The following is a 12,238-nucleotide window of genomic DNA, read 5'->3' as shown; positions in this document are numbered from 1 at the left end:
AAGCAGAGGTGCTGCAGGGACACAGCAGAGGAAGCACTGGGCTGTGAGGGGGCTGGTGGCAGAAACAGGACTGCTGCAGCCCCCCCCTCCCATGTCCACTCCTGATCATCACGCCATTGCATAACCATACTGCAGTGTCACGGCAGTGTCGCCTCCTCCTGGCCTGCCGATGGCATTAACCTCACCTTAAGAGAAAGCCACGGATCGACGTTCTGATTGTTAATGGTGATAGGCACTCAAGAGAACACAGCTCTACTGGTTCTGAGCAGATCGTGCCGTGTCACAGGGAATGCACCCTTAATGTTCCGCGTCAGAGTCCCTCATCTCGGTTGCGCTTCAGAGTCGCAGGTTAACAGCTGACATGTTGCATGTAGAGTCAAAATACAAATCAGGCCTTGATCACCTCCTGAAAAGTGGGTGTTGCTAATTAATTTTAAAGCCCTTACTTTCCTGAGAATGTTCTCTCAGCCTTATTAATTTGGCCTTCCTGTCATCGATATGTTTGAGAGGATCTTTCTGTCCACAACTCATCCTGAAGTATTCTGAGGATATACAGAAAAGCCGCCATCCAATCAGAACTGCGCCATTTTATGTAACTCTTCTTAATTACTCTGGTACATGTTCCTCCCCCTCGCTGTGCTCCGGGCCAGCCTGGAACCAGCTCCATCTGGCTGCGGCGGACCCGCAAAGCGAGGTGACCCTCCAGACTCCCTCTGGGCCGGGGGCTCGATGATAAAGTAGGAGCCAAAAAACGCAGACATAAGCCCCTGTGTTCTGCTGAAATCCCGTAGTACGTCAGCGCGGCTCACGGATTGGGGCTGTAACCAGGGCTCCCGGTAATCCCCTCCGCGGGGGTCATGCAGAGTGCGTCTCTTACCCCCCGACGGGGGCTCGGGTGTCAGCCCTAAAGCCGGGCTTCACACCTCAGCCGAAAGCCGCAATGGGGTGGCAAAAAAACAGGCTTCAGCCAGCGCCATAATGCTCCTGTTATTCAGTGTGGGTGTGACTGAGGCTGGGTGCTGAGGGGTAAGCTTAAGACCTGTTCTCACAGACTTAAAAAAAATAAAATAACACTAATAACTAGATTCATGTCACAGGTGGGGAGTCACTTTTATCTCAGCATTGCTACATCCCAGCTGCAGGAAATCTCAAAGTATTCATCAGCTGTTAGCAAAGTCCGATTCATTTATTATCTACCTCAGCTGTACAGAAAAACAAACTAAAAAAAACAAGATACCTTATATAACAGGACAATGATTATTGACAAAGGCCTGAACCAGAGAAAATTCACTCGTCTTCCTCCTCTTCATCGCTGATGACATACTTCTTGGCCTTTTTGATGGACGTTTCCTCGTCGTCGTCAGCCTTCCGCTTTCCGGAGTGCTCTCCTTCCTGAAACATGTAACGGGCCCATAAAACGCTGGCCTTTTCCACAATCGGCCTTCCTTACTGGCAGAAAATCAGCTCAGGCATAAAGCAGAAAAAGGAAAGAAAAAAAGTGGATGAATGAACCAAGGCAGTGGAAACAGCGCCACCTGTTGGTAAACTGTGTCCACAACACTCAAAAACGATTTTTTTTTTTCCCCCCTCTTATATAGCTTAGAATAACAAGTGCCCCATTTTCGACAAAACCTGTTTACATTATGAAGCATTTTCAGGAATGCAGTGAAGTTCAAGGATTAAAAAACTGAGTAACAATCACATTGTGTTTCCCTCAGTTTGCTGTACTTAGTCCACCTCAACTGGAACACTGCTCTATTTTAATGCCCGGCTATTGCTGTGATGTAAGGAAAGGCCCTTATCTTTTGCAGGTTTCTGACAGAGGAGCACGGGGAGTGAGTGAGTGAGTACACCCCACTGGAATTGCCCCTGACTGCAGCCCTCCTTGCCACTGCGATGTCACACTGTCAGCATGACGGAAGAAGCACTGCGAAAACCCACCTCATCACTGTCGAGCTTCTTGGCCTTCATCAGCCTCTGAGCCTTGTCATCATCGGAACCCTCATCGCTGTCTGAGGAGTAGATCCTGGCCCGCTCCTCTGTCGGGGGGGGGGGGGGGGGGGGGGGGGGTGAGACAGTGAGCGGTCACTCTAAGGAAACCTTACAAGGTTTCCTTAGAAACCAACAGCGGCCCGGCAGTAAGCATTCTGTACCTCGCAGCCCTCCAGCACCCTTGTACTTGCTCTTGATGGCTGCAAGGCTGATGGACTCCTCGCCCTCCTCTTCCTCCTCGTAGCGGTCGGGCTCCAGGTATCCGGCACTCAGGCCGCGCTGGTGCTGCTTCTCCCGCATGCGGCGCTGCTGCGACTCGCGGCGGATGGAGGCCCGCAGTCGCTCCTCTTCTTTCTGCGGCGGGATACGGAGCAAGGCATCAGGACCGGGACGTGGAGAACAGTCACGTCACCTAGCAGGTAAGCACTGACGTTTTTATTTGCGTCTCATTAAATGGGACGTACACACAGTACTGTCCAACCACTATCCGTAGATACGTCGGCACCCACGTCCAGAAACAGCTCAGCTAATCTGGTGGCACAGGCACTGGCCCGGCGGTACCTTGATCATCTCGTTTCGCTGGGACTCAGGGTCACGACCCGCCATGGGCAGAATGCGGATTTTCTGCGTCTTGGAGCAGCGGTCTGCCAAGGATAGGGTCATCTTCCTGTGGGTGGCGCTGTCTGTGGAGTGAGGCCTGGGGCGGAGCCAGAGAGAGAGGTAAGCCAGTCAGAATGGCTAACCAGGACTGGGGGGCGGGGCTATAGACAGGGATAAGTCAGTCAGAAAATGCGGGGCCATGCAACCTCAGAGCCAGCCCTGTGCGTGTAATGGCTGGCAGTCAGAAACGTGAACAAACACCTCTCACAGGCTGGTGACTCATGCCCGTGGAAGCGAGACAGAAGGAAGTTCGTTTTTTGAGTGGTTTTGGAGTTCATTTTAAGAGCCCCCACAATTATGGACACACACTATTTGTTTAAAGTGGAAATGGGAAGACACATTTCTGTGGACCCTGTAAACCCTAAAACTTCACGTCTCTGCATGAACTGCGTCATAAAGGGTGTGTTGCACTGAGTGGGGATGAGGACGGCACACACCTGAACGTCAGCTTGGTCTTGAACACGGCCTGCCCCTGCAGTCCTGTCCCCTGCCGGATGAAAAGGTGGTTGTGGTCTCCCTGGAGGGGGGCCTTGTACACATCAAATACCTCATTGCCAAGGTGCAGGGACATGCTGTGGTGGAGGAGGAGGAGGAGGGGGGGGAGCACAACATCAGCATTTTGCCCCATAATACACCCCCCTCCCCCGCATCCAGGTGTGGGGACCGACCTGCCATCGGACCACTTGACGATGCGCGCATTGCTCTCACGGATGTCGTTGCCCTCCTCATCTCGCCGCGTCCGCCACCGGATCGTGTTTTCAACCTGCGAGGGCCAAGGGGGAGGAAGGGTCCCATTTTGATCGTGTCTCTGCGGAGCAGCCGCCAACACACCCCACACGGGAACCGCACTACCCCTGCGGGGCCCCCACGACGGTCACATCTACCCACCTTGAGCTTCAGCCTCGTCCTTCCTTCTTCATCCAGCATTTCCTCATCTTCAAACTCATCCTCGTAGTACTGTGGGTCAAATGGCCTGCCGGGCCAACAGGGAGTCAGAGCGGGAAGGACCCAGCTGTGCTTTGGGAATCGCCTGCAGGGAGGGCCTGCCTTACCTGGGCTCCACACTCAGAAAGTTAGGCAGTTTGACGAAGTAGAGGTCGCTGCCCAGGTCTGTGTTGACCTTGGGGATCTCCACCTCAATCCTGGTCTCCGGGACAGGTTCCTCCTCTTGATGTTCAGTCTCCATGCCGTCTTCATTGTCCTGCGGGAAATCAACCCAACCTTAACACTGCACAATGGAGGAGGTCTGCACTTCTCCTTCCAGGTCTGTGTCACTAATAGAGATGCAAAGGAGCAGAAATTTTCCAGAAACTTTCCAATCCATGGGAAGTTAAGTTGAGGAATTTTGGAAATATTCCAAGTTGGAAACTTTCGACGGGAATGAACAGGAAAATTCCCAGAATTTTGCAATCCAAGTCACTAACCAGTGGCTGTCCTGGAGTAGGTGGCTTCTCGGCATCGCTGTCCGATGAGATGTCGTCCGCCTCCCCGAAGAGATCATCTGCAACCGGCTTTTTGTCTGCAGAAGGTGAGGGGAGAGTCACACACTCCTGGCCTTTTCCATGCTATATAAATGCAGGCACATACACAAGCCATGGCCTTCCCACACTCCGCCTTACCTTTGTGCACTCCAATGTCACTGTCCGAGTCGGAGTCCGAAGGTGCTTTTTTCTGCTTCTGTCTGATAAAATCATCCTCGCTGTCACTACCTTTAGCAGAACCTGTGTCATGAATAAACATGCCAGTGAGACACATCTGACAGTCAACAATGTAGCATGATGCTTACCAGTGATCATACACTGTCATCTTATAGTACTCTCACCAAGCACTAGTGCATTGTGGGTCCCGTTTCAGAGTAACACTAAAACAGGCGGCTGGGAGTGACATGGAAAGATCAGCGTTTACTAGAACAGAGTGCTACCTGATTTGTGTCCCTGCTCTTCATCTGAGTGTTGGGGCTTGTCTTCCTCCTCATCTGATTGGTCACTCTTGGCCCCGCCTCCCCACTTCTCATCTTCTGAGTGTGCCTCTTTCCCCGAGGCCTCCCCATCTGTGTGGGGGGTTCCCTGGCCGGAGCGGGGTGTCCTGTCTTCTGAGTGGATGCTGCCAGCCTCTGAGTGGGGGGTATGGGGGCTGCCCACCTCCGAGCGGGGGCTGCCACCCTCTGACCTTGGGCTGCCGACATCGGAATGGTGACTCTCTATACCCGACTGTGGGCTCCCTACATCTGAATGGTGACCCCCCTCATCCTCCTCCTGCCCCTCCGAGCCGCTATGCTGCTCGGCGTCCGACTGCTCGTTATCCTCCTGCTCCGAGTGCATGCTCGCCTCTGACTGGTTGTCCGACCTCTCGGAGTGGTTGTCGCTGCCGCTGTGAACGCTCCCATGGTCATCTTCGCTGTCGTCCCCAAACAGCTCCTTGTTGCTGGGGTTCCCGCCATCTTGGCCTTCGTCGTCATCCTCGTCCTCATCGTCCTGGTCTCGTTCGCTCTCGCTCCTTGATCCATTACTAGCAGACCTCGGCCTCTCCTGCTCGGAGTCGGAGCCGGAGCCAGATCCAGACTCTGCAGTTTACAAAGACTCAGTGACAATCCACAAAAGCACAGAATAATAGGTGTATTGCAGTGTGTAAACATTTGTTGGGTGTAGGCAATATTATGTCAGCACAGAGGGACAAACGGCATTGAGAATTAAACTTCCTGCCTCTCGTGATGATCCAGACGTACCTTAACCAGGGGCGGACCCCCAACCAAATATTACGTACTCAAGCGCCCCTGTCAAATGTTGGGCCCCCTGAATCTATTAGGATATCCATGCCCCAACGAGTCCCTGAATTTAACACCCTATTATACATTTTGGACTTGGGACAGAAGTGCAAGGATTGGTAACATTCAGGGTGTCCTATTCGGTCTCATAAAAACGTCTCCAATCTGTTGTGGTCGAAGGCTCTACTTGGTTTTCATAACGAATATTAGTTCGATCGTCGAACGACAGCAGTAACACGTAAACGGTAAAAACGCAAAAACAACAGAGTAAATTTAGAATAACAGCGGCCATAAAAACGAGCCCATGCTTCTAAAAAAACAATTAACGCTGCAGAACTGATAGGTACACACGTACCGAGACACCCGACCGGCACGTTTTCCATAAATCCAAGGTCTTTCTTTTAAAGAAAAGACTGGTTCATAAAACAGTATTAGCGAACACCAGATTATACCGGCATGAATAATAGTGGCACAAACCTCGCTGTTCATTTTCACTGTCTCCATCACTTCCGAACAATTCGTCCATATCCGCCATTTTCTGAGATTCCCCAACCCGTGCACCTAAAGGAAGTGATCGCAGCTTCGGAGATATTACCTCCGGTTTGCGGCAAATTCAGAAAATGACCAGCTAAAGCCATTAGGTGGCGCCAGTGCTTTGTCTACATAAAATGGATGGGACGGGGAAGTACTGCAGATGAATTAGAAAATTGTGGAAAAACACAGTTTTAAACGAATTTTATTTTGCATTATTTAACAGATTAAAGAGCGGTTTGAAATTACATTGTGTAAATAGGTGAAGATTGAAGGTAACTTCCCTGCGGTACAGTACCGGAGTGGAATTCCTTGAATGTTTGAGCATGCTTGACCAATAAGACCTGATTCTGATCCTAAATATATGGAATACTGAATATATTTAGTCAGCTCTATATTTTGTTATATTTTATACCTTGTTTTATGTATTGTCTGTTGTGGTTCTGTTCAGTATGGAGGAACAGCATTTAGCTTTTTATGCATTCAAATACATTTAAAATGACAATAAAGAAATTTAATCTAATATGAAAAAATGCTTTACAGCATATAAATGACATTTAGTGATAGATATAAACATTTAAACATGCTAATTTAAACAGAGCAATGGGCATTTCCTCTTAGACTTTGGGGCCCAGAGCTGTGTTTGATTCAGAAACTTGTTTGTTGTTATTTTTTGTCAGGTCTGCTTAGAATGGCCACTGGCTTAGAGGCTGTTGTTAACGGCTTCGTGTTTCCGGGCCCATGGTTCTTGTTGAAAGGTGTGTCTTGAGTTTCTGGTCCTGGTTATCGCTGGTATCTTATTCCTGGGTTCATGGTCTTGATTAGCCGCTGTTCCGCAGTTGCTGGACTGAGCAACTGCAGGGTTGTCAACTTTGGTCAGCTGGCTGGCATGAGATTTTCAATTCGAGACGAAACATGTTTACAAGTATGTAGCAGCATTACATTATAAATAGTATGTAGGGTTTGAAAACTACCCCAACGCTTTTGATGTAGCTAATGTTAGGTTCATAAAGGAATTTTCAAGTAAGATTTCTTGCTTGAGCTTTAGAGTCTAAAAGTGTGAAGGTCATGCCAGATGTGAGATGCGTGAGAGCTGGCTGTCCTGCGCCTGGCGTCCGGTGACTCATTCTTAGGTTTGCCGTGATTATTCTGCTGTTGCTTCTGCTTCACTTCCTGTTTTCTGGCACCAGGTTCTTGTTGCTGGTTTCCAAGTCCTCTGTACTTTAGTCTGTCTTTCATGCACCTCACCCAGGAATTGCCAACCCAGTCAGCAACTCAATGTGCTGCTGGTTACCAGTTTTCTGCAGTGAGCAGAAAGGTCTCGGGGGGCAGTGGAAAGGAGACCTGGTGCTATGGGTGCACGGCCCAGCTTGGGCTGCTCTCCTTCACACTCTTTGAAAGCTAATATATGGCTTCTTTATCTGAATGCTCTTATCTGTGTACCTGGCTGTACATTTGGCATACAGTGACTCAGTAAATTAGAAGTGTGTGTAAATTTCCGATAAAATTTAACTGGGGGTTGTGTGTCTAAACGGACAAGGAGGAAATGCAGGTGGTTTTTTTAATGTGCTCGTTCTCTAGCCTGCCAGCGGACAGTTATCAACGACAAGTGTATTTGAATGCATTTAAAGACGTATCTTGTATTGCCGGTGTTTTAATGTTTGCGTGAGGCAGCACTCCATCCATCATCAGTCTGCTTGTTCTGGCTGCCAGGGAGGAGGTGGACGCAGGGGTGTCCCCTGGGTGGGATGGCAGTCCATCACAACACACACACACACACGTTTATAATTATATCTTTGTGGGGACCCTCCATTCATTTCTATGGGGAAAACTCTAATCCTAACATGACAACCCCTACCCAGCCCTAATCCTACCCCTACCCAAATACGAGAAATGTGGCATTTTTAGTTTTTGATTGTATTCACATTCTTCATGGGGACTTGAAAAATGGTCCCCACAAAATAAAAATAACTGGTTTTTATCACATTGTGGGAGACATTTGGTCCCCAAAATATAATATAAACCTAATCCACACAGACACAAACACACACATATAAAGATACACACACAATGCGTCAATCCTTGAGTTTTCTCTGATGGTCTCAGAAAACACACAATCTCTGGCAGCGATTGCAAATTGACGTCCTTCCCCAGGCAGGCGTAGACAAACTGGAGCTTGCCGGGGCACAAGCAGACAAGGTATGAAAATGTGCATCTCTTCATTTCCATATTGGTTTGTAGGTATTTAAGTGTCAGAATGGGAGATGTTTTTTGCAAAACCACAGTACACATGGTACTGCGTATGCATAATTACTTTGCCCCCTGCTGACCTACGAGTTTTGTGGTTTCCTTGGGATTACACCTCTTCGTGTAACTTCTGCAGCTGACAAATTAATGGCCTTCATACTCTTCAGTGCAAAGCCGGGGTTTTTTTTAGCCATGCAATGACATCATCTGTCATCCACGTGACCAAAGGAGGCTTTTCCCAGCTGGCTTTGGTCGTGTTATTTTTTTCTGGCAACTGACAGGCAAAAAATTCAGTTTTGATGATTGCGATTAATTAAATTTCTAGCATCCCATGCCTTTTGGTTTCTCGTTACATCTAACAGGCTAACTTAGCACCCTAAAAGCTCATTTTGATGATGAGTATTGTTGGTGTAGCTTGGGGCTGTTTCTGTACACATGAGCCCATTTACACTGATAAATTGCCCCATGTTGTCGTGCAAAGCAGACCTAGCCCATTTCTTTAAATGTTTGTTTGCTAGGCAACTAGGAAAACAAGATTTTAGGTAAAATGCGGAGGTGCTTTTTCCAATTGCCGGAGAAGAAAATGAAGACTGGTTTCAATCAGGAAGCAGCTGATGTGATCCTTTGTGATTCATTCTGAGTTATTTTTACATCCTGGTGTTAGCCAGGATCATTTTTCTTTTTTTGCAAGCCCATTAAATGGTAACAGCTGGGCTCAAAATATTATGTTACAGATAATGCAAGACGTGTCCTCATAGCTGGGGGGTCCTATGGTAAAAATCCTTGAGGTGGACACAGGATGCAGGCAATTCATTTGCTAGTACAAAACCAAAGCCTTTTGCATAAGAGGGTAAGCAGCATAGACTGGGTTAGTGTGGTCAAGGGCTGTTTGGGTTTGTGCCAAATTTATATTCCTTCAGTCAGAGTTCAGTCTTTTCCCAGCTGCAGTGCATGCTGTTCAATTTTCATGTGGATTGAAGCTAAAACAACCATCCATGCTAATACCACTGGCATTTTCTGAACCCCTTAACATTGCGGTTATTGCTCTGTCTCGGGATTGTGTGGAATTAGTTTTAAAGCAGAGGACCTGGAGGAAACCCCACCATGAGACATGGAGCACATGCAAGCTCCTCACACATGGGACGCAGGCAGACACACGAACCCAGGCCCCAGAGGTGAGAGGTAACAGTGCTAGCCACTGCACCACCATGCTGCGTATATGGCAGGGAACACTGTAAAGGAACGGAAGATATATTCAGCAGGAACCACAAAAGAAACACGTTAAACATCAGGAGAAAGTAAGGTTAGATGGTGAAATTTACTACATCCAGATTTTGCTATGTAAATCTTCTTGTCATCAACATCAACAGTTGTATTACCACACAAACAGTGAGCCGTCATTGAAATGTAGAGCAGGACCAGACCGATCGGTGACGATTACCAGGACTGTGCCGTACCAGCCCTGTAGTCTGGGCTATCCTTGTACTTGGGTGAGACTTTGGTGATGACCAGCGAGGCCTTTTAAATGGCCTCTACCATGGCCTGCTGCATGGAACCTTCCATTTGCCCTATATCCATCTACACCTTCATGCCAGCTTTATGCGAAGGTATGTGCTGCAGATAGGAGAAGGAAGCGAATGTTATCCCTCTGACATCCTGATGCTGTATATCTTTGCACATCTGTCAGTTTTCAGCAGAGATTTGATCTGAAGTCATTTTTTTGATCTTACAGTTTTCTAATTGCCTCACTTATAGATGTTCATTATACGCCCAGATATCTCTAGCTAAATATTTAGCTAAGCAAAAGAATAATCTTAGCCTTTGAGAAGCACAATATATCAGTTAAATTATCTGTATCAAGCAAGATTCAGAATCAGGTTACTTCATTTATCCTCGAGGGTAAATTTTTGTGTTGTAGTAACCATTGTCATCAACATCACAACATACATGACAGGAACACACAGACACAAGGTAGGCGTAACGGTAGACAAAAGACCAAATTACAAATTGCAAAAATATGTATGTTCAAATATGCTAAATGTACAAATATGCTAAATGTACAAATATGCAAAAATACCTTAGTGTGCAAAATAAATGTAAATGTGCATTGGAGACTCCTCTTCCAGCACAGGGACGAGTGGTTATAGATGGTTTCTGCCTTGGGCAGGAATGACCTCCTGTAATGACCTTTACTAGCTGAAGGAGTCTCACACTGTTGTCTGTCCAATAGATTGTGTAAGTGCTGCATAGTATTGTCCATAATGCTGAGCAGCTTGTGCAACATCTTTCTCTCCACAACAAGCTCTAGGGGCTCCAGAGCAGTCACCAGCACAGAGCCAGCCTTTTTCATCGGTTTGTTCAGCAAAGTGTTTAAAAAGCGCATCTTATACAGTGAGTAGACAAAGAACTGGAGCTACTGCAACAAACTGCCGCTAGAATGGCGACATCTTGGAAAATCCATCATAAATCAAGACATTGGCATCGGCCCATTGGGTCAGTCTTGGCTGTTATTGCCAGCCAGTATTTACACTTCATCAATACAGTTATTCAATTCAGCAGCATCAGAGCTAAAGAGGCAGTACATTTTCTGTAGTGGAGAATGAGAGATTTCATTGGCATGTTCATCGTTTGTAAACAGACTCAGAATGCCAGCCTGTGCCGTGTTTCTCGTTCTATGTTAAATCTGGCCAGTCCCTGCTCAGCAAATGGCTCAGAGGTTAGTCGGTTATTAGTATGGACGGTACTGGGCATTGATTGGTATTGATGATATTGTCCTAAATGAAAGCCAGTCAGGTCAGGTTTCCTTCATGTGTTTGTAGTTGGCCTTTTTGACTATTTAGACTGGCTTGTTCTCCTTCTGTAATACGAGTAATAACAATAAAAATGATGTTCTGAAATTCTACTTTCGTCATAGTTCATTAATAGTGTGTAATTAAGTTGTACATGGTCATATTCATGAATTGTTTTCAGTCACATTAAAAAAGGTTTGAATTTGGGTTATGAAAATAATTGATAAATTGAAACCCATGGAACATTGAATTGTTCCCAAATGAAATCCCCTTAAGGCCAATGATTCACACCTCCACAAAATGTGAAAATTCCTATGAATTCCTATGAAACCGCACGTTTGTTTATCAGCAATCAGCCACTTAATGAAAATTAGGCTGTGATGGGTGAAGATAGTCTACTGAACAAGCACCTGTTTGTTAGCCCTGCGCTGATCTTTAGATCACCCCTGGGCTTTGGGATCATCCAGTTACAGAACGGTATCATTTTCAGCCTCTTTGTCCTTCCCCATGAAATTGCATGGTTCGCCATGTCTTTGCCAGACACTCACTTGCTTTCAGTTTGTCCTGTAGCGTCCTATTGAAAGTCAGCTGCCAGACGAGTTTGGCAGCAAACAGTCTGTCCTGGGGGTCTGTCCTGCGCTGGTCATCATCACTGCACATTTCGGGACAGCTCCACACTCGATTGTCTAAAACGTAAGACCATCGGAAAAAACCAACCTGTGTATTTTAAACCCAAACATGCACGACTGTGATCTCTTGATAGGGCATAATCAGCAAGCTTCTCACTGAAGACTGTGTTTACATTATTTCTTTCACTTGGTGACATGTTCCGCCCAGAACCAGCAGGCCAAACAGATGGTTCTCGGCATGAGATGGCTTGTTCTTCTGATTGCGAGGCTTTCACATAACACAGTACTCCCAGTTTCCAGTGCTCCTACAGCAGAGACTCTGGGAGTACCATCTTATCGAGTACACAGTACCGTGAGTTTGTTCTCACAGTATTAGCCTCCTGCTAAGTCTGAGGCTGGTGACGTCTATCTTTCTAATCTAGGGCACCCTAGAGCACTGTCAGCATGATTTCTGCAGCTTCTTGGCAAAAAAATTTAAAATTAAAAAATCATCTCTATGTCGGAGCTCTGATTGTTTTTTGCTGAAGACACATTCTTCGGATATAGCTTTAAATGATCAGTTTTGATTTGAATCTATAGAGCATTCAAATGGTAACGTACAGTGGGCTTTTGAGAAGCCAGGGATC

At 46.9% G+C, this 12,238-nt stretch overlaps 1 protein-coding gene across 1 annotated transcript; it reads right to left on the bottom strand.

Moving 5' to 3' along the window:
* Positions 1-1,167: 1,167 nt before the first annotated feature.
* On the bottom strand, positions 1,168-6,011 carry leo1 (LEO1 homolog, Paf1/RNA polymerase II complex component). The gene is made up of 12 exons (XM_049031408.1): positions 5,894-6,011; positions 4,574-5,215; positions 4,272-4,373; positions 4,077-4,171; positions 3,705-3,853; positions 3,541-3,625; positions 3,321-3,415; positions 3,090-3,224; positions 2,554-2,689; positions 2,154-2,346; positions 1,942-2,039; positions 1,168-1,392 (listed from the first exon to the last, which is right to left on the bottom strand). The coding sequence occupies exons 1-12, from the start codon at positions 5,949-5,951 to the stop codon at positions 1,288-1,290; spliced, it is 1,893 nt and encodes a 630-aa protein (XP_048887365.1). The 5' UTR covers positions 5,952-6,011; the 3' UTR covers positions 1,168-1,287.
* Between the last annotated feature and the right edge of the window lie 6,227 nt (positions 6,012-12,238).

This window comes from Brienomyrus brachyistius, chromosome 11, assembly GCF_023856365.1.
Source record: "Brienomyrus brachyistius isolate T26 chromosome 11, BBRACH_0.4, whole genome shotgun sequence".
Classification (NCBI taxonomy): Eukaryota; Metazoa; Chordata; class Actinopteri; order Osteoglossiformes; family Mormyridae; genus Brienomyrus; species Brienomyrus brachyistius.
This window is presented reverse-complemented; position numbering and strand designations above follow the sequence as displayed.

Coding starts and splice junctions, on each gene's coding strand:
- leo1 (XM_049031408.1), bottom strand. CDS start 5,951: ATGGCGGATATGGACGAATTGTTCGGAAGTGATGGAGACAGTGAAAAT. Junction 5,216..5,893: donor CAGTGAAAATGAACAGCGAG/GTTTGTGCCACT, acceptor TGTAAACTGCAG/AGTCTGGATCTGGCTCCGGC. Junction 1,393..1,941: donor AGAAGCTCGACAGTGATGAG/GTGGGTTTTCGC, acceptor TACATGTTTCAG/GAAGGAGAGCACTCCGGAAA.